General features: G+C 35.3%; 1 protein-coding gene and 1 long non-coding RNA gene across 7 annotated transcripts; both read left to right on the top strand.

Annotated features, from left to right (window-relative positions):
* The first annotated feature begins 614 nt into the window (after window positions 1–614).
* On the top strand, window positions 615–24,451 carry LOC120085036. 6 transcript variants are annotated; one of them, XM_039040863.1, is made up of 18 exons: window positions 615–721; window positions 799–867; window positions 966–1,068; window positions 5,350–5,418; window positions 5,532–5,648; window positions 5,748–5,821; window positions 6,191–6,293; window positions 12,013–12,055; window positions 12,470–12,532; window positions 14,597–14,823; window positions 15,109–15,229; window positions 15,310–15,413; window positions 21,637–21,750; window positions 21,874–22,044; window positions 22,132–22,275; window positions 22,363–22,508; window positions 23,765–23,874; window positions 23,977–24,111. In XM_039040863.1, the coding sequence occupies exons 2-17, from the start codon at window positions 804–806 to the stop codon at window positions 23,857–23,859; spliced, it is 1,758 nt and encodes a 585-aa protein (XP_038896791.1). In that variant the 5' UTR covers window positions 615–721; window positions 799–803; the 3' UTR covers window positions 23,860–23,874; window positions 23,977–24,111. The 6 variants fall into 6 exon arrangements, 5 of the variants coding, with proteins under 5 accessions (XP_038896791.1, XP_038896789.1, XP_038896793.1 ...); XM_039040861.1 differs by lacking the exon at window positions 23,765–23,874 and having other exon boundaries at window positions 23,977–24,451; XM_039040865.1 differs by lacking the exons at window positions 23,765–23,874; window positions 23,977–24,111 and adding an exon at window positions 23,111–23,724.
* On the top strand, window positions 7,742–12,006 carry LOC120085037. The gene is made up of 3 exons (XR_005483799.1): window positions 7,742–7,868; window positions 8,183–10,075; window positions 10,288–12,006. It is a non-coding gene; the product is annotated as an uncharacterized LOC120085037 (long non-coding RNA).
* Window positions 24,452–24,696: the final 245 nt, after the last annotated feature.

The following is a 24,696-nucleotide window of genomic DNA, read 5'->3' as shown; positions in this document are numbered from 1 at the left end:
AAATGAAGATGATCTTCCAATCCTTCAATCTCTGTTGTGGAAGATTGAGAGCTCATCAGAAAACAAGCCCTAGATCGAGAGAATTAAGAACAATGCAGAAAAAAAATAACAAAGTCATTTGACAATATTCTGATACCAACTTAGGAAATAAAATTTCATAGAAGGGAGAAAGTAGATGCAAGATAAAAGCCTAACTTTTTGTATAGTTATTATGAATATCACAAAAATAGAAAAGTTGGAGGAGAAACTCTTGCTAAACTCACACGCACCAAATCATACCTCGGGTAACATAATGAATAAAAGGAATAAAAAAAAAAACAATTGAAAAGAGGCCCTTTATAATTTGGGGTTACAATAAATGAAATATTGAAAAATAGGCCTAACTCAATGGGCTTCCTTAACAGATAGAAGTCTGTCTATCAATGATAGATACTGATAAACTATAGACGTTACTATCCATGTCCATCAATATTTTTTTTTGTCATTTTTGTAAATAGTTTGACATATTTTCCATAGGTGAAAATTTCTTTATTATTTTAAAAAACCTTTTTTTTTTCAAAAAAAAAAAAAGTTTTAGGGTATGTATGTTTTCAAAACATGTAGATATTTTCTAATTATTTTTGAGAGATATGTTGTATAATTTAACAAAAACAAAATCAACAACAGCCACGTCGCACGGTGAGAGGTACGCCGTAGGAACTCCCGGTGCCGCCCCCCTCCGGTAATTATACCAAATCTTGGAACTCTTCGCTGACCATTATCCATTTCTGTTTACAACTCCGTTGTTTTTCATTCCAGTTTTCATGGCGGAAGCTCCGTCGCTGCTCTTTCTATGCACCGCCTTACTCAGAGATGAGATTGTTCACAGTAATTATCTCCATAATTCTTGTGTTACTTATACTCAGTTCCTCCGTATTCGTTTCTCTGCCGTGTTTTCTTAATCCGTTGTTCTTTTTGACTGTTAGGGGGTGACATTCCACCGGCCGTCTATGACCTTCCTCCTGACTTGTTGGATACTCTGGCTTCGCAGCTCCCGCCGTTGGCTTTACAGAATTTACATTCTGGAATGTACGTTGTCCCACCCTAATTAACCTATTATCTCTTGCCATTTCGCATGATTGGAGGCGGTCTTATCCTTGTGGTTTTATCGGATTAAAAATTGAACTGAAAACCTTTGTTTTTGTTTGTTTTTTTTCTTCTCAATTTTCTCTTCAAGTTCAACAAATATGAGAGTGGAGATTTAACTTTCTACCTTGAGAAAGATCTGCCTTAACCAGTGACTTATATATGTTGAACTTTCAGGTAGATGTTTTAGCTAAGCTTCTTATAGGGCAAATTTCTGCCACGATCACTACGTTCCATACTTTTGGGTGTGTCAAACAGTTATATGTTTGGCACTTGATGGGACGTTTAAATAGCTTGGGTTGGAAATTTGTTTAGCCTATACCTGGATTGTATGGAAGAATGAGTTAAGAAAAATTGTGCCTATATAACTTGTGTTTGGTTAGTTGCTTTATGATGGGTAAAAATAACTGTATAGCTTGAGTGAAAGGCAGATTTCTGAATCCTAAAGAGGCATTTGGGGGTGTTGAGTTGGTTACTATAGTTTGAGGTTATTATAGTCTATGGTTTATAATAGTCTGTATTTGGAGTGCAGACTATTTTAGTCTTAGTTAATAAGGATAGGTAATAAATAGTAAACACTGTACCAAAGAGAGAGAGAGGATAAGTAGGAAATAGTAAATATTGTAACAAAGAGATATTTCAAATAGTATTACTGTAGTTAATTATAGGTTATAAATAGTTATAAATACCACACTATATTTGGAGCCTTAAATATGGAGTATGCTATAGTAACCACTCCACCAACTTCAAGTTAGGGGACCAAACAACCCTTAAGTTTATGTGGTCTGTGAGTTCAGTAAGTTGATAGCATGAATTTAAAGTTTGCCCCTTGATATATAGCTTGAGTGAAAGGTGGATTTTTGAATCTTTCATGTGGTCCATGAAATTAGAAAGTTGATAGTGTGAGTTCAACGAACCTATGTGTTAAGGCGCATGTTGTACAACCCACCTTGTGAGTTGAATGATCTTCAAGAGTTTTCAGATTTTATCATCTATATGGGGAAAAAACTACACAATGTGTGTTTACTTTCTGTTTAGATTATATTAAAAAAGAAAGTTCTATCTCCGATGATTTGTCAATTATCTTGAAGGAGACCCTATGTTTTGCACCGCTAGTGGCTTTGGGAAGGATTGACACCATTTGAGTCATTACTCGTTGGCATTTTGCAGAGTTCCGTCTTGTGGTCTACGTCCTTATGCTTACAATGAAATGAAACAAAAATCAGTGAACACCTATCAAAGCCACACCACGAGCTCTGAAAATGAGCTAACTATGCCATCGTAAAGTCAACTAAAAACTTGTCTTCATCTCTCTAATTGGTCGATTTTTTTGTTGTATCGTGGTTTGTTTGACTGGAACGTAATAGAGAACATGTTGGTAAAGTAGATAGGCCATAAAACGATGTTTGGGGTTCCATACATATTGGTGCTACTCCCTTGGTCTTATTTCAAATTATGAAAATTGTGAAAATGCATGAGTTATTTCACATAATAGTGAAATCTTCCTCCAGAATCATCAAACATTCAATAACAGCCCGAAGACCTATTCCTGCTTTTTATTTCTTCATCTGATTATACATAGAACCAGGGACGAAAATCAATTACCAAACCACAAATCAATTCTCATAGACAATCAGAATAATTGAGGAACATTCTCTATGAAGATTATTTCACTCCAGTTCTGCAGTGGAGGAGACCAAAAAAATTGTGATTGAAGAATCCAAATATGTAGTGACAAAATGATTCTGAAGTGAATATGAGGATTGGGATGACATGAAGAAATGAGGGTTTTGGAATGATTATTTGGGTCTTGGGAAAGGGAATGGGAAAAGAGGGATTGAAAGAACATGAGGAAGAACTCTCTTTAAATTTGGTGAGAGGGAAATGGGAGGAAAGAGGAGGAAGAAGAGGACGCTATTGTCTTGTATTAAAAGGTGATTGGGTTTTCGTGAGGTCTTAGAAACTATAGAGAAGTTACAGAATGTAAAAATGGGTGATTGAGTTGTTCTTGTCTTCTTGGAATTGAGTTTTTTGCCAAAGCCATGGTAATGGGAGGAAGTTTTGGGCTTCCTTCAAGAGCTGTGGAATAGAGAGATGGGTTTCCTTTAATAGGCACGATAATGGCAAAACAAAGAGAGTTTTTTTTTGAGTCATGGATGGTGTCCGTGGAAAAACAGAGGAGGGAGAAATTTTAAATGGCTTCAAAGGAGAAAGAGAGGGAAAAGTGACCAAAGGAGAAAACGAAGAAAGGTCACATGATAAAATTGGAGTATAAAATTACTAAAATTTGGCACATCATATAAAATTGTAGTCATCACTTAACTGCAACATCATAGTCAAATAATATGAAGGACTATTTAGAACTATTTTTTAAACCTTAGAGATCGTCAATTTTGAAATTCTAGGTATCGAAACTCCAAATTATAGAGACCGAAAAGTGTAATTTGTTTGAAATTGTGTCATTCTTAATGGAAACCACTTACTTTATTACATTAGAGAGGCTCTAGATGCTGGAGCTTACCTTTATTGGAGAATATTCTAATTTGGCCATGGAGTTGGGATATGTGTTATTGGTCTCTTGATCCTTCGAAAGGGCTCTCTTGTGGTTCTTTCTTTAACCTCTTTTGTAACCCTTGTCCATCCACTCCCCCTTGTTTTCTTTGTTTTTTGTTTTTTGTTTTCCTTTTTTGAAAATGGTACTTAAAACTTTTCATCAAGGAAATGAAAAGAAGCTAATGCTCCAAAGTACAAAAAATCTATTAAGAAAAAACTGTAACTGAAAAGGTAGACGAAATAGAAGTACAAAAAAACAAGATAGCAATCAAAAGAGAACAATGAAACTCTCCCAATTTCTATTCAATTCTTGAATAGAGTATCCTTTGAAGTCATTAGATAATGAACGCCAAGATGAAGCCTCTATATGGGCTGAATCGAAGCACTCAACGCATGAACAAGGTGAATCTTGAAAATGCCCTGATTTTTTTCGACCTTTAACTGCATTGGTCCACAATAATTGCACTTTTGATTTCAGAGATGGCCCACCGAGAATTTGAAGGACGCTATCCCTAAAACGGTTGGCAAAGATCCATTTGAGACAAACAAATGAAATAAATTAAACCAACACCATCGAGAGTAAGAGCAAAGGAAGAAGATATGATTGAGGCATTCTCCATTCTTCTAGCACAAAGGGCAAACCAATGTTTAATCCATTTATTTTCTTTATTGTTGAAGGTTAATTTTCCCAAGGACGTCAAATTCTATTAATGGCAGGTTTTGCACAGGGTGTGAATTAATGCTATGGATTAGATTTAGAGTCATTCTTTCTTTTCGTCTTCTTGGGTCCGCTGTGGTGTATTCTTGGTAAGAAGGCATTTTGGTTCTTGGGTCATTTGCTTTGGAGTTGTCAGTTTGCTTGCTCAATTTAGGATTAGTTGTTTGAGGCTTTTGGTCTTTGGCTTGTAGTATACTCATAGGGGGGTGTTGTCTGATGATGGGGGAGATTTTGCTTCATTCTTCCCCCGGGGAAAAGGGTTTTATGGAGGGTTGGGGGGTTTTTTTTTCCTCCCTTCGTTTGCACTTTGCGCAGTTCTTTGGGGCATATAGATGGAGAGAAATAATTGAATCTTTAGGGGTGGTTATGGGAGGAGGTTTTATTTGTAGCTAGATTTAATTGCTTACTTTGGGCATTCGTGTTTAAAGATTTTTGTAATTGTTCATTAGGTCTTATTCTCTTGGACTGGAACCATTCTTAGGTGACAAGGTCCTGTTTGTTGGTTTCTGTAGCCCCTTCTCTTTGTTGGTTTGTGCTTTCTGGCCCTAGTTAATCTTCTTGTATTCGTTCTTTCTTTCTTCCCCCCCCCGAATGAAAAATAAAAACTTCATTTATTACTTTCGTATTAATATATTCTTTGATGCTTGTGAGTGCATTTCTGATTGAACTTTCAATGAATGCTTCCTATCCCACTGATTCGATGTTAGGAAGTTGAGTTACACGATGCTCCATCAAATTTCACCCATTTCAAACATGCCAACTATCTTCTAGTCTGAACCATTTTTTTCTCTTTTTGATAATAAACTATTTTGTAGTCAGATGAGAATTTGTGATTCTGAACATTTGGAATGAATTCAATGAGAATCTGAAATATATCAATGATACATCACTTCGGTAACAACCATTTTCAAGTGTTAACTGTACACTGAATTTTAAAAATATTCCTCGAGCAGGCCATTTGAGCTCCAGAATGAGGATGAATATGATAATGATTGTGTTAAGGGTGGGCAGAAGCGTAGAAGGTTTTTCAATTTCACCATATTCTAGTTTAGCATTTTTTTTTTCTTGGTTGTGGTGTAAGATTAAACATTCGGGAAGGAAAAGAAGCCTTAATGATGCGTGTATAACTTTATAGGCACTGTAATTTTAATTTAGCATGGAAGAAGAATTTCAATTTACGATGGTCAAAGCTAACTGATACTATCCAGCCAGTTGACTGGCAGCAGATATATTGGGAGAGGCACTTGCAAAGGTATACCTACCTGATAAGATGGTGTGTTCTTCTCATTGACTCTTGATTCATCTTTTATTTATGATCTGTACTTTTTACCATGTCAATCATTAAAAACAGTTGCCTAGATGAAGCAGCAGAAATAGCCTCCCTACCATCTTTTTCTAAGTGTATTGGAGAAATAGAGACGTCAGGTGATAATGATGGTTTTGTTTCTGTGTTTTAAAATATTGTATGGTAATTCTGTGGAACTTTCTTCTAGCATCAGTTATCTTTTATAATAAATGAGGAACCATACTTTTATAGAGCAAATGGAAGGTTATATATTGGGCAATAAATTCAAAGCCCTTACACCTATTGGTAAACTTTGTTGGAAATCGCCACTTAACATCAGTGAGGTGAAAGCTGAAATACACCTAGTAGCTCTTTATATCTGGATATTTTTGCCGCAGGGTTTGGTTGACTATACTCTCTTTTTTGTGTGTCTGTTGGAGGTGCCTTTTTTTTTGGGGGGGGCACATGGCATTCTGCTAACCATTAAATTCTCGTCCTTTCTTTTGCAGATTCTATATTGAAATTTATTGCCAGCGAAGGGTCTGCTCATTTCTGGTGTGCAAAGTATAGAAAATTAAGCTATCATTGCCAAGAATTTGGGTGCTATGCTCTGTAAGTCGTTCATTATGGAATTTAACTTGGTCTCATATATAAATTGGCAGTTGGATGCATTTTGTTTATGTTGATTATTTCCGTTATTGTGAAGTTTTATATTGTATTTATTGTATTATTTTTGTTGTATTTTATTCTTTCCTTTTTTGTATTTGGGTATTTCTTCTATTTAAGAAACCCTTTTCTCCTAAGATTAATAAGAGAAAAAATAATGGTTTTTAGCATGGTATCAGAGCAACAAAATTTTTGAAACCCTAAAAAAAAAAAAAACCCTATTTTTTTTCTTTTCGAAACCCTAGAAAAAACCCAGCCTTTTGTCGGCCACTTGAAGCTCCGCCGCCGAACGTCCGCCTAAAAGTCGCGAACGTTGTTTAAGTCGCGTTTTTTTGTTGCGATTTCGCAGTCTTGCCGTCCGACTGTGTTTGCGCTGCCAACCGCCGTTTCCGCTGTCGACAGATTGCCGCTGTCCGTCAGCTATAATTTTTCTAGTTGCTGGTTCGTTTAAGGCTCAGTTTTTTTTTCCCATCTATTGATTTTGTATTTTGGGTTTCCTTTTTTTCAACGATATGTCGAACACTAAGGTATCCATCATTCGAGTTTGCGACAATCGTGGCCATTCAACCGGTCCCACTATCCAAATAACTACCATTCGACTCAATGGGGATAATTTTCTTCGTTGGTCCCAAAGTGTTCGAATGTATATTCGTGGACAAGGGAAGATTGGTTACATCACAGGAGAAAAAACCATTCCTAGTCCAGATGACCCTTCATTCGCCGAATGGGACGCTGAAAACTCCATGGTTATGACTTGGCTTGTCAATTCCATGGTCGAAGACATTGGTTGTAACTATATGTGTTACTCTATTGCCAAGGAATTATGGGATAGTGTAACTCAGATGTATTTTGATTTGGGCAACCAGTCACAAGTATTTGAGTTGAACTTAAAATTGGGTGATATACGACAAGGAACTAGCTCCGTTACACAGTACTTTCACTCATTAAAAAGGATTTGGCAAGACCTTAACCTATTTGGTACGTATGAGTGGAAGTCTACAGAGGACCAAAAGCACTATAGGAAAACTATTGAAGATGATTGTATTTACAAATTCCTTGTTGGCCTCAATGTTGAGTTCGATGAAGTTAGAGGTAGAATACTTGGAAAAACTACTCTTCCAACTATTAATGATGTTTTTTCTAAAGTTCGCAGGGAAGAAAGCTACAGGAATGTTATGATTTGCAAAAAACCTATTGACTTAGTTGAATGCTCTGCATTGGTGATTGAAAATACTGCAATGAAGGCTTCTAATCAATCCAATAAGCCACATGAAAAGCCTCGTGTCTAGTGCGACCATTGCAATAAACCTCGACATACACGTGAAACTTGTTGAAAACTTCATGGAAAACCTGCGAATTGGAAAAGTTCTAAGCAAGGTGAGCACAATTCCCATCAACATACCTCTAATGCTAATGTTGTTGACTCCAACCCGTTTAATAAAGAGCAAATTGATCAAATTCTGAAGCTGCTACAGACCAATTCATCATCTGGTAATCCTAGTGTTTTCTTGGCACAATCAGGTACTTGTCCTCAAGCTCTCTCTTGCCTTAATTCATCTCCATGGATTATAGACTCTAGAGCTTTTGATCATATGACCAGTTCCTCTTGTTTATTTGAATCATATTCTCCTGTGTATTGCAATGAAAAAATTCGCATTGCCGATGGCAGCTTCACCCCTATTGTAGGAAAAGGAACTATTCCTTTGACTATAAAACTTATATAACGTTCTGTCCTTCATATTCCAAAATTAGCTTGTAACTTGTTGTCTGTTAGTAAACTCTCTAAGGATGCTAACTGTCGTGTTATCTTTTGTGAAACTCATTGTATCTTTCAGGATCAGGAATCGGGGGGGACGATTGGACGTGCTAGGATGATTGATGGTCTCTATTACTTTGATGAAGTTTCTGCTAGTCATAAAAAAGTTCAGGGCTTGAGTAGTGTTTGTTCTCCTCCTGCTAAAGAAAACATCATGCTTTGACATCGTAGATTAGGGAATCCACATTTCTTTTATTTAAAGTATCTATTTCCCGATTTATTTAAAGGATTTGATTGTTCAGTTTTTCAATGTGAAAGTTGTATTTTTGTCAAACATCATCGATCCACCTATTTGCCTAAACCGTACAAGGCTTCATCACCTTTTTCCTTAATTCATACTGATGTTTGGGGTCCGTCTAAAGTCTTAACTCATAGTGGTAAGTGTTGGTTTGTTACCTTTATAGATGACCACACTCGTTTAACTTGGCTTTATTTGTTAACAAAAAAGTCAGAGGTAAAAGAGGTTTTTATTCGGTTTTACAATATGATAGAGACTCAATTTCAAACTAAAATTCAAATTCTTCACTCTGATAACGACACTGAATATTTCAATGAACAATTAACCAATTTTTTGCAAGAAAAAGACATTTTTCATCAAGCTACGTGTCGTGACACGCCTCAGCAGAATGCCATTGCTGAGCGAAAGAATAGACACTTACTTGAAGTTGCTCGTGCCCTTATGTTCTCTATGAATGTTCCAAACTATTTGTGGTGTGATGTCGTTCTTACAGCTACATATCTGATAAATCAAATGTCGTCTAAGGTTTTGAATAATAAAACTCCTCTTAATCACTTCAATGAGTTTTTTCCTAATAACCAATTGTTTTCTGATTTACCAATTACATTGTTTGGGTGTACTGCTTATGTCCATACTTCTCTTTCTCGAACTAAGCTTGATCCTCAAGCCACTAAATGCATTTTTGTAGGCTATGTTTCTCATAAGAAAGCTTACAAATGTTTTGATCCTTTGACCCACAAGCATTTTGAGTGTATGAATGTGTCTTTTTTGGAAAATCAACCTTTTTTTGGCCCAAATTTTCTTCCGTGGGAGATATCTAACCTTGAAGATAATTTTTGGGATACTTTATCTCTCCCAAACATCAGTGGTCCTTGCAATTATGAGCTCTAGTCCTTCGATACCAAGTATGGAGAGTTCTTCTTTAGGGGGAGAAACACTACAAAATGACTCTACAAGTCGAAATCCTGAACTTCAGGTTTATACTAGAAGAAACTTGACTCAAAGAGTCCGAGAACAGACAATTGACTTATCATAGGACCAATCTAATACTCCGATGAATGATCTTGAAGATCTAGGTATTAGACACTCTACTCCTTGTTCTCCTAGTTCTTCATCTCCTTCTAATCCTTTACCTGACGTCTCTAATCTTGATATTCCAATTGCCCATAGGAAATGTACTCGTAAATGCACTAAATATCCCATTGAAAACTATCTTTCTTATCATAGATTGTCCGATTGTCATAAAGCCTTCACATCCAAAATAACCAACCTATTTGTTTCAAGGAATATACAGGAAGCCCTAAATGATTTAAATTGGAAATTAGCAGTGATGGAAGAGTTCAATGCACTGAAACAAAATAGCATATGAGACATAGTTGAACTACCAAAAGATAAGAAGACAGTGGGATGCAAATGGGTGTTCATTGTAAAATGTAAAGTTGATGGTAGTATTGAAAGGTACAAGGTCAGATTGGTTGCCAAGGGGTTCACTCAGACCTATGGCATTGATTATCAAGAAACATTTGCTCCAGTAGCTAAAATTAATTTTATTAGAATCTTGTTGTTTGTGCAGTTAATTTTGATTGGCCACTTTATCAACTTGATGTGAAGAATGCATTTCTCAATGGGGATCTTGAAGAAGAGATTTTTATGGACTTGCCACCTGGTTTTGAGGTAGATCTCGGGATTAACAAAGTGTGCAAGTTAAAAGAAATCATTCTATGGGCTTAAACAATCTCCCAGAGCATGGTTTGAACGGTTTGAAAAGGCAGTCACAAGCTATGGATTAAGTCAAAGTCAAGCTGATTATACTATGTTCTATAAACATACTGGAAGTGGTAAGTTGGTCGTTTTGAAAGTGTATATTGATGATATCATTCTTACAGGTAATGATGAGACAGGACTGAATATCTTGAAGAAAAACTTTGCTAATGATTTTCAAATCAAGGACCTGGGAACCTTAAAAGTATTTTCTAGGAATGGAGTTTGCCAGATCTAAAAATGACATTCTTGTCAACCAGAGGAAGTATATTCTTGACCTACTGAATGAGACAGGTTTACTTGGTTGCAAGATAGCAAAAGCTCCTATTGAGCAAAATTTAAAATTGGTTGCTGCAACTGAAAAAGAAGTAAAAGGAAAGGAAAAGTACCAGAGGCTTGTAGGGAGACTCATATACCTCTCTCACACGTCCTGACATTGCTTTCGCAATTAGTGTAGTAAGTCAATTCATACATGCTCCCAGGTCAGTTCACTTTGAAGCAGTTTATAGAATTTTGAGATATTTGAAAGGTACTTTAGGAAAAGGTATATTATTCACAAAGCATGACCACCTAAACATTGAGGTTTACACTGATATTGATTGGGCAGGAAGCACGACTGATAGAAGATCTACTTCGGGGTATTGCTCTTTTGTTGGAGGAAATTTGGTTACTTGGCGAAGTAAAAAACAAAGTGTGGTTGCAAGAAGTAGTGCTGGAGCATAATTTAGGACATTAGCCCATGGTATTTGTGAGGACATATGGATAAGAAGACTACTGGAAGAATTGAATTTCTCTCAGACAATGCCCATACACATTTATTGTGATAACAAGTCAGCAATTTCCATTGCCCACAATCCAGTCCTTCATGATAGGACCAAACATATTGAAGTTAATAAATACTTCATAAAGGAAAAGATTGATGCAGGAATAATATATGCATTCCCTTTCTCCCAACAGCAAAGCAAATTGCAGATGTGTTAACCAAAGGTCTTCCAAAGTGGCAATTCAACAAGTTGATTGACAAGCTGGCTATGAATGATATCTTCAAACCAGCTTGAGGGGAGTGTAGATTATTTCTTTTATTGTGAAATTTTATATTGTACTTATTGTATTATTTTTGCTGTATTTTATTCTTTCCTTATTTGTAATTGGGTATTTCTTCTATTTAAGAAACCCTTTTCCCCTAAGATTAATAAGGGAAAAAATAATGGTTTTTAGCAGTTTACTTCCTGTGGCCACTATACTTGTTGATTTGGCCACTATACTTGTTGATTATAGAGTATTTACTAGTGCTGCTTAAGATTGAATTCTTACTAGTGGGTTTTTTCAATGTGCTCAATGCCTTATAGAGGTTCTACTGCTAATGCCATTTAAGTACACACATTTTAATTTTTAAGACTATCCGTTGTGATTTAATCTGATTTATGCCTATGAATTCTTCACACACACACATCTATCGTTTTTACAAGAATTATAGACTTTTCATTGAGATTTGAAAAGTTACAGAACTATCAACTACAATAAACAAAATAACAGAAAACACCCCTCCCAACTACAATCTAACATAGAAATGGTCTTGAAATTACAAAATAGGGCGAGGCTTTATGTCATTTGAATAATATCATTTGTTTCTCATTAAAAAAAAAAAAAAAAAAATAGGGGTCTTTACCAGATAAAAGCATAAAAGATGGCTCCCTTCATGCTAAATCAGTATAAACTTACCAAAAAAATGAGTTAATTTCAGTGATTGAATGATTTCGATTTTTCTTAGCACATTTTGGTCCTTTACAATACAATTCATATTTTGGGTTCAGCAGAACATCTTATTCTATGCGCTTTTATTGGTACAGATGTTTGAGGCTTCAGAGTGTTCTCTGTGTTTCGGAAATTTGTGTAAGTTAATGATTTTTTTTTAAAAAAAACTTTTAATGCAATTGTTGTCCTTCAGATTTCAGTGGTATCATCATTCATGTTCTGGGTAAATCTTGTGCATATCAGTAAAATGTGTTTTCAATTCATGTTATAAATGTAAAAAGTATTATAAAATTTTTGTATTGTCTCCTTTGGTTGCTTTTTCATTTTTCTTAATAAACATCGGTTTCTCATTAAATCAAAAAATAATAATGAAAAATAATTGACGAACTTATTTGTGTCAAGTTCTGCAAGACAAGCAGAGCTAGCCCCGTCTCTTTAGAACTTATTTGTGTCACAGTATTTTTACCTTCTTTTATGTATTACTTCAGTAAAAAGGTACTTGTTTTGCCATCTTCTTGCTTTTTTTCATAGCTCTTATTTCTAATGTTGCAGCATGTATTAAGGAGCTGCAAGTTGCAGACTTTGGTGTTAAGGTGGATCAGATTCCAGGGGCAAGTGAGCTCAGTTTTTATTTATATTTTAATTAATAGATAATTTACATTTGCATATAAGGTGAGGATAAGAAAATGCCTAGATTGGGTGTTGAGTCCTAGTTGTTGTCTTTTGTGTTTTAACTTTTAAGGATTGAGAAGCCATTCATCATTTATTCTTGTTTAAATGGCAAGTTTAGTTTCTGAACTTTAAAAAGTGTGTGATTGTTTCTTGAACACCTTTTTTCTGAAAAAAAAAAAAGAAAAGAAAATTGAAGACTTCGTTCCTTAAAAATAAAAAAATAAAAAAGAAAGAAAAGAAAAAAGGAAACAGCCTAGAGCCTCTCCTTAACCAAAGATTACAAAAAGACGTACAATCTATGTGATAGTGAGAGTGGTATAGTTACAAAAAAATTTGTGAAGGCTACTCCAATTAGAGGTCATAAACTGTAAAAGATTTGAACTTTCAATTTTCTGTCCATCCATGACCTTTCCAAATCATTTAATATGTCTTTAAAATTTTCAGTTCTGTATCCAACCACCGATATGTCTTTGAGGTTTCAATTTTGTGTCTAATAGGTCCTTGACCTATTCAAGATCTTTTATGAATGTATTAGACACAAATTTGAAAGTTCAGAGGGTGTTTGGACCACCAACTTTATAAGTTGGTGTTATATAACTCAACTTCAATTGTGAACACTATCGAAGTTTGAACATTTATCGGAACTCCATCTTCTCATCTTTCTCTATTTTGCACATTTATTGAGGAACTTCATTTCACAACTTTGCACCCCAAACATATACTTGAAAAAATGGCATGGAAACCCAAAAATGGGAGGCCTTCATGTGTGTTTTGGGGTTAAATGGGTACTTTTACATGTGGTTGACGTCAATAGAAGACTATTTTTCATTCAGTTTTGAACCTTGGGCCAAATTTCAGTTGGACCCCTAAAAAGGGGCCATCCGTACAAATTTTCCCATGGACTTCCTAACTCCAAACTCCATAACTCAACTTAGTGCTCCAAACACTCCCTTAGATCACATTAGACTTCAAAATTTAATTTTATATCTATTAGATCAATTAGGTCCCACTTGATAACAATTCGGTTTTTGGTTTTTGAATATTGTGCTTGTTTCTTCTCAATTTTTTACATGATTTTCACATTCTCTAAGCGAAAAAGTTGAATTCTTAACCAAATTCCTAAAACAAAAACAATTTTTTAAAAACTACTCTTTTTAGTTTTCAAAGTTTGACTTGGTTTTTGAAAACATTGGTAGAAAGTTAGAAAACAAAGCAAAGAAACCTAGAGCTGGAGGGGTATTTATTAGTTTAATTTTCAAAAACCAAATGGTTACGAAACATGGCCTTAATTGTTCATAATTTTGAATAGGTCACGAACCTATTGGACACAAAATTGAAAGTTGAAGGACCTATTAGGTCCTTTTAAAGTTTAGTGACCTATTAGACACTTTTTAAAGTTGGAGAACTAAATAGACACAAACTTGAAAGTCTAGGACTAAACTTGTAATATAATAACATTTATTCTTCTATTGCTTGTACAGCAAGCATTCATGGGAGGCATATTTTCAAATTTTTGGATATGCTAGATTTTGGGGCTCGAAGCAATATCATCAATTCTCTTTGCAGTCATAGCTTTAGAGGGGAAACAAGAATCTTTTGAGTCAACATTGCTAAATTTGTTATTTGGAGAATATGATATGAAGGATATAAGAGGGTCTGCAAAATTACTCGTGGGGAAGGAAGTTTTGATTCTTTTGAACTTATCAAGCTTCATGGTGTGGTCTCTCCAAAGCTTTTCAAAATTATGTAATCCATATATATATTCTGTTTGGAATGCTTTGTTTTTTGTTTTTTTGTGTAATGCTATTTGTGAGAGGTTATAGTGTTGTGATCTCATGGTAGATTGTTTTTTGGTATTTATGAAGTTTATAATGCGCATAATTTTAGTATTGGAGTTCCTTTATGTTTTGATCTCTTCGGAAAATTGGTAGCAATTTCAAGTAACTTGTAACTTTTCTAATATCAATGAAAATGTTTTATCTTGACTTGGCTTTTACATTTGATCAGGTTGATGGATTATGCAAACTCCTAAATCAAAACAGGGAAACTTTAACTTCTCTTGAACTCATTCATTGCAAGCTATCTTCAACTTCTGTTAATTCAATTTGTGATGCTCTAATCCATAATAGAAAAACACATGATATACTGCACTTCTCAATCAATGCATCATACTTTGATGAAGCTGACCCTGTCGCACTGCCATCGGGACTGGTATCATTTTTTTCATCGGGAAGGTATCTCCACCAATTTGAATTTCATGTATTATCATTTCAATAATACAATGGGAAATATATTGTATTGAGTGTTATATATAGAAGCAAGAAGTATGCCGGTAAGACTTCAACAGTATGGTACTCTTAGTTATCCACCCTTTTGTTCTATATTTTTTACCCAATCAATTGGGAAAGTAAAAGGAGTTCCTTGCACGGGCTTCTATTTTATTTTGAATTTCCTATAGATTATATCTCTTTCATTTTTCTTAAAACTTGGTTTCAACTACTTTTTCTATTTATTTTCAGGTACTTATATTCTTTCAAACTATGTGAGAACAACCTGGGTAAAAACTTTGGAAAACTCGTCTTTCACACTCTTCTCGATGCTTCATCTTGTTTGTCTGTCCTTGATCTTTCAGAAAATAATGTAAGTATGCATATTTTTTTCTTTTTAAATTTTGGTTGTTATGAGCCAGTCGATGCAATACCTTCTCAACAACTTTGTAGATGGCAGGATGGCTCTCCAATTTTAATAGGAGATCTTTGACTGGCATTCAGGCGTTTTCCATGGTTGGAAAATCCTTGCAATCATTGCGTATACTCAATTTAAGGTATCAAAGATACTTGTTGTGATGTGGTAGGATAAGGGTGAATTGGGGTAAATTCATTTTAATATTTGTTAAAACTTGGTTAATTCCTCTTTAGTTTCATTTTTGTATTTTCTTTCCTAGTTTCTTTCCAATTCTCTAAAAATAGAGAATTGCCCTTATGTATTCAATAATCTTCATTCATAATTAAGACTTTTGATTGATTCTTAGAGAAAACTTCCTTTTTATCCTCTTAGACTACACCAATTTGGTATTAGAGGACTCACTTGAGCCAACGTTGGCTACCATCAGTGGAAGATCAAGAAACTCTTGTCAACATAGATCGCAAGAGGAAGCTTTGTGAGCTGTACTCGTTACCAAACAATGCACATCTAAGGGGAACCCTAGAAAGAAAACTGTCAGAATTGCCTAAGAAGGGAGGATTTCCATGCTAGAAGAACATTCAAATACAAACTTCTGTCTCGAATATGGAACACGAGAAAGGAATGCGGAAATCTATTCAAGAACATGCCAGTTTTTGGATCAAACATGAATTGGGAGGAATTCTGGAAGAGATTGGATGAAATCTAGCGTCTTTGAGAGATATATCTGAACGACAAGAACGTAAAGGGCTAGTATTGTGGTTTTTGAAAGGAACATTCAAGATAACCAAAGAAATTCCCCAAAGCTGTGAAACCATGCAAAAAACGCACAAAACAAAAATCTCAAAGTTTTATAATTCGTGTGTGAAGAAGTGTCAAGCAAACAAGATGAAGAAAATTCTAAAAATGAAGGCAAAGAAGAACGTAGGGGTAAAATTGCAGAACCCATATGTTGAAGAAGTGAAATTTGCAGAAGAAGATGTGTGAAGAAGAGGACATGATCGACAATGAAGAAAAATGCCGACGAAGACCTTTTTGTGAGATGGAAACCCAAATTACAGTCTTGCACGAAGAAGAAATAACAAAGAAGGAAGAAGGAAAAGGCGAATCAATCAACGCTGCAAAAGATCAAGTGTGTAGAAGGCGACAAGGAAGATGAAGATGAGAAGAAGAGGAGAACGTAGAACCCACGCGAAGATGACCTGGCCTAGGACCTACTTGACGTATGTGCCGTTTTTTGTTGTGTAAAACTCTTAGGTTTGAGAGAATCTGAATAGTTTATTCCGTTTACTAAAGAGATATATATATACAAGTGTACTAGAGTGACCCAAGTAAGAAAGTGTAAAAAGACCATAAAGGACAGTATAATAAAAATATTTACAATAATAAAATAATCCTAATGTTAGCACTATGACACTCCCTCTCAAGTTGGAGCTTATATATTAATCATGTCCAACTTATTACATAGATAGCCTACACGTGCTCCATTTAACGTTTTCGTGAAGATATCTCCTAACTGTTCTCCAGTCTTCACATACCCTATAGATACCAAACCTTGTTGAATTTTCACGTACAAAATGACAATCTACTTCAATATGTTTAGTCCTTTCATGGAATACTAGATTAGATGCGATATGAAATGTTGTTTGATTATCACGCCACAATTTTGTCGGTGTGGTGATATCAAATCCCAATTCAACAAGAAGTTGATATATCCAAATCAATTCACACACAGATTGTGTCATTGCTCTATATTTTGATTCAACACTTGAACGTGACACCACATTTTGTTTCTTAATCCTCCAAGAAATCAAATTACCATCGACAAAACCAGAATATCCTGAAGTTGATCTTCTATCTTCTTTAGATCTTGCCTAATCGGCATCTGAGAAACATTTAATATTAGTATGGCTATAATCCTTATATAATAAACCATACCCAGGAGCAACCTTGAGATAACACAAAATTTGTTCCAATGCAGCCCAATGATCAATTGCAGGACATGGCAAATACTGGCTCACAATACTCACTGAATAGGCTATGTTTGGTCGAGTCACCATAAGATAATTAAGTTTCCCACTAACCTCCTATATCTTCAGGATCTTTTAGCAATTCTCCATCTTTTGTGAGCCGTAAGTTAGGCATCGTTGGGGTACTACATGACCTAGCCTCTAACTTCCCTGTTTCAGTCAACAAGTTAAGTACATATTTTCTCTGTGATAACAATATTCCTCTCTTGCTCATTATTACCTTAATTCCTAAAAAGTATTTCAACATTTTCAAATCTTTCGCATGGAATTACCGTGGAGAAAGGTTTGTAGGGACTTAATACCTAAAGCGTCATCACCAGTAATCTCAATATCATCGACATATTTAACTGACACCACTCTTAGATCTCTTAAAGAAGACTGAATGATCTGACGTGCTCTTCTACATTCCAAAGTTTTCAATCACCTGACTAAATTTCCCAAACCAAGCTTGGAGACTTTGCTTTAATCCATATGAAGATTTACGAAGGCGACATACCTTTCCATTCTCACCCTAAGAAACAAACCCTGGTGGTTGCTCCATATACACCTCTTCTTGAAGATCACCGTGAAGAAAAGCATTTTTAATATCAAGGTGATACAAAAACCAGTGATTGATTGAAGCTAATGAAATCAACAACCCTCACAAATGTCATTTTAGCTACTGGAGAAAAAGTATCAACATAGTCAACACCATAAGTTTGTGCATAGCCTTTAGCAACAAGACGTGCTTTTAATCGAGCTATAGAACCATCAAGATTGACTTTAACTGCAAACGCCCATTTATCACTGATAGGCTTCTTTCTTTCAGGGAGAGAAACTAAATCCCTAGTACAATTATCATCTAAGGCAGCCATCTCCTCCACCATAGCGGCACACTATCCAGGATGAGACAAAACTTCATGAACAGTTTTAAAAGGTGACATGACATCAGGAGAGACAAGATATTTATCCAAACTAGGACAATAACACTGATACCCCTTCTGAACATGAGAATAACCTAAGAAAATATATTTTAAGGACTTTGGATCTAGCTTGGTAAGTTGAGACTGAACATCCGGAACAAAGCAAATACAACCAAATATTTTAGGTGTAATAGGAAACAAAGGTTTTTTGGGGCATAAAGTACGAAAAGGTATCTTACCCTTAAGAATGGAAGAGGACATGTGACTTATTAAGAAACAAGTTGTTGAAACAGCATCAACCCAAGAGGATTTTAGAACATGCATATGAAACATTAAGGCTCTAGTTGTTTCAAGAAGAAGACGATTCTTTCATTTTGCAACCCCATTTTGAGATGGAGTATTGATGCAATAAGATTGATGGAGAATGCGATGGGCATCTAAATAAGAATCGAGTGCGAGAAATATTCTTCAAAATTATCGCTTCATAAGATTTTAAGAGAACCACAAAAATGAGTTCGAATTTCAGCATGAAAATTACGAAAATGAGAAAGTAACTTAGGACGATGTTTCATTAGATATAACCACGTTGCATGAGAATAGTCATCGATAAATGTAACAAAATGTTGAAACCTTCTTTTGGACCCAATAGGATATGAACACCAGACATCAGAATGGACTAATTCAAATGGAGCACTAGCTCATTTATTTACTTGAGGATACAAACTCAAACTATGAAACTTAGCAAACCAACATGACTCACAATCTAAAGAAGACAAATGCTGAAACTGAGGACGAAGACTTTTCAACACAGAGATAGATGAATGACCCAAACGACAATGTTCTTCAAAGGGAGACGAAGCACTAGAGCATATGATGGTTGTAGGCATTTAAGGTTAGAAAATGTAAAGACCTCCACATTCATGTCCTCTACCAATAGTCTGCTTCATCATAAGATCCTTAAATAAGCAATAACCAGGAAAAAAAAATGAGACACAACAATGAAGATCACGAGTGAATTTACTGACAGAAATCAAATTAAAGGAGAACTGTGGTAAGTTTAAAACCGATGACAGAGACATTGATTTAGTAAAATGGACAATTCCTGATCCTAACACAGGAGTGGTGGTTCCATCAACTATAGTGACATTAGATGAAGAAGTAGATGGACAAAGGTTAGAAAATAAACTAGGGTTATCTGTCATATGTTCTGTAGAGCCAGAGTCAGTGACCCATTTTGAAGGGGAGGAAAGAAGACATTCAGAGATATTACTTATCTCTATGCTAGTAGTAATGGGAGTAGAATATGATGTTGTCAATGACTCCTGATACTGTTGAAATTTAGTAAACTCCTCTGTAAAGATCGTAATGGACTTCTCAAGACTATTAGTATTAGAAGCAATATGTGCATCGATACCCTCTGACTCTTATTCAACAATCTTCTACAATCACATATTGTATGGACCTGGTTTATGATAGTAATAGCAAACATCTCTTGAATGGTTGGTTATTGGGATAACCTTTGAAGCTATTTGATCCACACCCCTTATTACCTCTATAGTCATTTGTGCGTCCAATCAAAAGCTAGAATTAGATGGCATAATTGCTTGTGGCTTTTCTGTATGAAGTATACGAGTCTAAGCTTCTTCCAACAATGAGATACTTGAGCTTGACAAAAATTGATCTTTGGTCATCTCATATTTCAGTGCAAAACCGACTAGGAAACTCATGATAAACAACTTTTCACATTGAGTCACTTGAATTTTTGGATCGATGCTAATTGGCATCAATGCATTGAATTCTACACGTATTTTTCACCTCCATAAAGTAATTTGTAAGGGGTTTCTCTCCTTGATCAGGTTGATATAGTCTTACAAACGTCAAACACTCTTGATATTTTCTTTTCCAGAATAGAGAAAATCTAGATATTCCAATAGGTCTTTGGTTGATTCACAATGATTTACTAACCCAACGACTTCACGCTCAATAGAATTCTTGATTAGTATAAGCATTCTTGAATTGCCTTGCAACCAAATTTTGTTAGTAGCATCTGTCACTGCCTCTTCAGTGATGTGATCATCCATCTCAATGCTCCTTATAAAATGACGAACATTTGATCTCCATGAACAATAATTAGATCCATTCAACTTATGTTTGGTAACTTTCAACACCACGGAATCATCTCGGAAACGATTGCTAGTTTCTTATCAGCCATAACCTTCAAAATAGACAGAAATACAAATTAAAATCTAAAAGAAATTTGTATTGAAGAAACCTCTAATATTCCAAAGAGGTTGTGCTCTAGCAAACCACAAAATAGAGAATACAAGGCCACAACAATCAAACCAACGACAACGGCTGAAGGAGATGATTCTGATCACACGCATGGAAGACAAAAGGACAGAATATGGCGGCGGTGCGTGTGCTTCACGTGTTGCTCAGACAATCACCAGACCACGAAGATTCTCTAGATCAGCGGTTAGGCTTCCTGTTGGAATGAGCATTGTCAAAAAAGGACCTAACTTGCGTCGGTGGCGGTAGCGAACAACGACAACGACAACAGTGACGGCATACGACGATGAATAGAAGTATAGACCCAACCACTCCACAAAACCCTAGATGCAACACAGATGGGTTTTAAACTTTCAAACCCTAAAGTTCACGAAACCCTAATTTCCTAGAGCTCTGATATCACGTAAAACTCTTAGGTTTGAGAGAATTCGAATAGTTTATTCTATTCACTAAAGTGATATATATATATATACACACACACTAGTGTACAAGAGTGACCTAAGTTGGAAAGTGTAAAAAAGCCATAAAGATATTTACAATAATAAAATAACCCTAATATTAGCACTATAACATGTTGCAAGGTTTGTATGATTGTGATTCAGCTTGCAACAATCCAATCTTTTTTACACCTTTGAATTGACCCATACCTTAACCATATTATTTAATGAAACCCAACCCAAGATGGATCTTCTCAAGGTATATGAGGATTTTGACAAAGGATTTTGTTGGGCACATGTAGAAGATCTTGAGTCAAGTTTGTTTTATAATTATATATATATTAATGACCTTACTTGAATAGGATCTGTTCTATAGGTTGTACAACTATGTCCTTGAGTTTTAAAATAGCTTTATTTATATTATGGTAAGTTGGAGTTCTCTCTACTTTGTGTTTTTTTACTCCGAACTTTTGATTTGGGACTTCCTTTTGTGTGTGGATCTCTATGTTGTTCTTTCACTGATTGAAGTTTTCCATATTAAAAAATGAGAGAGAGAGAGAGAGATGTCATACATCCCATGACCAATAAATGCAGTTAAACTAATCTTGATTTCATATCTAGTTTAATATTTGTAATTTAGTAGAATAGTTTTCTTCTGTTACTACTTGTGCAGAGAACAGAGATGAATCACCTTTTTCTTATTTTAGGGGAAATGAGCTAAGGAAAGATGATGCAGATAACCTAAGATATGCTTTGGCTCATATTCCAAACTTGGAGTTCCTGGATATAAGTGATAATCCTATTGAGGATGATGGAATCAGGTCCTTCTTTTCTTCTTTAGTTTTTATTTATTTGTTTGTTTGTTTATTATTATTATTATTATTTTATTGTATATTATTTAGCTCTAGTATAAGCAAGTTTTTACCAACCTTGTGCATTTACAGGAATTTAATCCCCTATTTTATTGAAGCTTCTGAAAGGAGCTTTCCCTTTGCTGATCTGAATTTAGAGAACTGTGAGCTTTCCTGTGATGGAGTCACACAACTCTTGAATGTGCTGTCAACTTTGAGGAAACCACTTAGGTCACTTTCTGTTGCAGATAATAGCCTTGGAAGGTTTGCATATTTGACAATAGCCAGAAATCACGACTATTTCATAGTTTCCACTCAAATATTTGATTGCTGTGTACTCTTGTTTTGAAGCTCGGTAGCAGGAGCCTTGGGCGTTTTCATGAGGAAATCAATTCAAGTACTGAATGTTGAAGGCATTGGCTTGGGTACATGCGGGTTTAAGGATTTAATTGAAGGAGTAGCTGAAGGGTCAAATATTGTGAACATCAACATAAGGTTCAAAATTAACGTTCATGAACTAGTTCATTATTCTTTTTTCTAAATGGCGCACTGAAATATAAATGTCTATGTTTTTTATTGTAGCAAAAATCGTGGTGGGATAGAGATAGCAACATTTTTGTTGAAGCTTTTGTCTGGGGCATCAGATCTTGTCTCTGTCAATGCATCTTACAATCTAATGCCCGTTGAATCCTTAGACATCATACGTTCTGCCCTGAAAATTGCTAAAGGTACTTATTCTATACGTTACTGATAATTTATTATCGTCTTGTTTCTGGTTTGAGGTTTAAAAACATTCAAGGCTTGAGTTGGGGGGTTTTGAGTGGAAATGCAATTTCATTTCCATCCTTTAAAAAAAGCACAAATATCGTCCTTGCACTATTGTCAAAGAATCGTTTCAAGTATAGATTCTAGGCTGGGAGATATACCCTATGCAATATTGTCCTTGTCCTTGTTCTTTTGTTTCTCTTGGCTGGTATTCCTACTGGAAGATCATCAAATGATGAGGCTGCGTCCTACTTTCTTTTCTCACCCATTTCCTATCAAAATTGGAATAAGCTTCTGGACTACTTCAACTTCTAGGCGCTTCCTTCAAAGACTTGGGAGTTTACTCGTATTATATTTTTCTTGAAGAACACAAACTAATATTCTATGATCCTTCATGATTGGAAGATTTTTTGTAAGTAGCTCTTGCTGAGAGAGGGTACTCTCATCCCTCGGCCCTTGGGCTATTTTTGTTCTTGTGGAATGCTATTCACAAGTTTCTTATCACCAAATAATAATAATAATAAATTAAAAAAATCTAAACACAGAGAGAAACATGTTTGAGCAGAAAGAGACAAACCCAAGCCGTGAAGAAGGATAGGAAACAAAAGTCAGAGACAACTAGGAAAGAAGGAAAGATTGAGAAAAAGTGACAAAGAAGTGAAAGCTCAAGTAGAAGCAGAAGCAGCCTCATGGAGGCAAACCTGGCAACTTAAACAATTGGAGGCCTATGGAGGCGACAAGGAGATATAGCGTGAGCAGAGGCCACAAAGGACACAACGGGACAAGGAGAGTTGTGCAATGGTGAGTGTGGCACAGCGGTGAGAGCTGTCCCTGATAGCAGTAGCTACAAATAGTCATGAACACAACTCGAACCTACGAGCATAATGGTGCACAGCCACTTGGGAAGATGAGCAAGGAGGAGAGGCCATTAAATGTGAGAGTGCTGTTGGCTGGGTTTAAGAACGTAGCTTTTAAGCTTTGAGATGTATGAAAGATATTTTACTTTTACTTTTCTTTTGTCGAGTAGTGAATAGTAAGTTTTATACAAAAGTACTCCACTCATAGATCCTAAAGAATTTGCAATTAACCTAATCTGAAAAAAGAAAGAGAAATTACAACCATGAAAGTATACAAGAAAATAGATAATATCCCAAAATTTCCAACTTAGATTTTCACCAAACGTATTGAACTCTCATTTTCATGAATTCTGCTTCGGCAGTTACGCTTTGGGGAATATCCAGACACGAACATATAATGCCAAGGAAGAGGATTTTTCAATATGAGCTAAATGTTTATTGCTATATGGAGTCATGATTTGGTTTATTTGATGTAAGCTACTGAGTATAATAAATCCTTAGAATTCATGATACGTTATTACTTTATGTTGTTGATGGAGTGATAAGACATTCAAGGCTTTGTCTTAAAATATAGGTAATCTTGAGCTATTGGACTTGAGGGGAAATAATTGGGATGATCAAAATGTCGAAGATTCATTGATCGCGGAGTTTCAGAACAGTCCCAAGAAAATTTTAACATATTCATCATCACCAACTTTGGATGGACTTTATGACGGTGACCCGTAGGCGACTTGGCTGTGGCATCATGACCATTCAAGCTAAGGACATTGGGACTGCATTTATAAACCACCAACACCAACATGTATTGTCAAGTTGTCTTTGACTTTGTTCGTTTTTTGCTTTATTTACAGGTACTTGTACCTTCACTTCTAGTAGTAAAAGCAGATAGTGCACCTTTGATTATGTTCAGTTATTGGTCAATGTATTTGGCTGTAAAGAGAGAATGTATGTAGAAATTATAAATCATTGATTATTATTTTTAAAAAATAGGACGTTCTGTACATCTTTTTTCTTGATTAAAGTGTCATACCCTTCCATATTTTGGGGTATAAAATTGATTTACAATCATGGACGGATCTATGAAAGGGCCAGGAGGAACATGTGCCCCTTTACATCATATCGTATTACATAATAGACTGTTTTTTATTAAATATATAAAAAAAAATATTTTTTATTTTTGTATATTGATTATATAGTAACGTGTACCCCTTCGAGAAATAAGATAGAATCTTGCTTTAACAGTGGTGGAAGTTTACTAATTTGGCAACCAGAGTTCGATTATCATATGCACATA

The sequence above is a fragment of the Benincasa hispida genome, chromosome 9 (assembly GCF_009727055.1).
Source record: "Benincasa hispida cultivar B227 chromosome 9, ASM972705v1, whole genome shotgun sequence".
NCBI lineage: Eukaryota > Viridiplantae > Streptophyta > Magnoliopsida > Cucurbitales > Cucurbitaceae > Benincasa > Benincasa hispida.
Note: the sequence above shows the minus strand (reverse complement) of the source record. Positions and strands in the feature narration are given on the sequence as shown.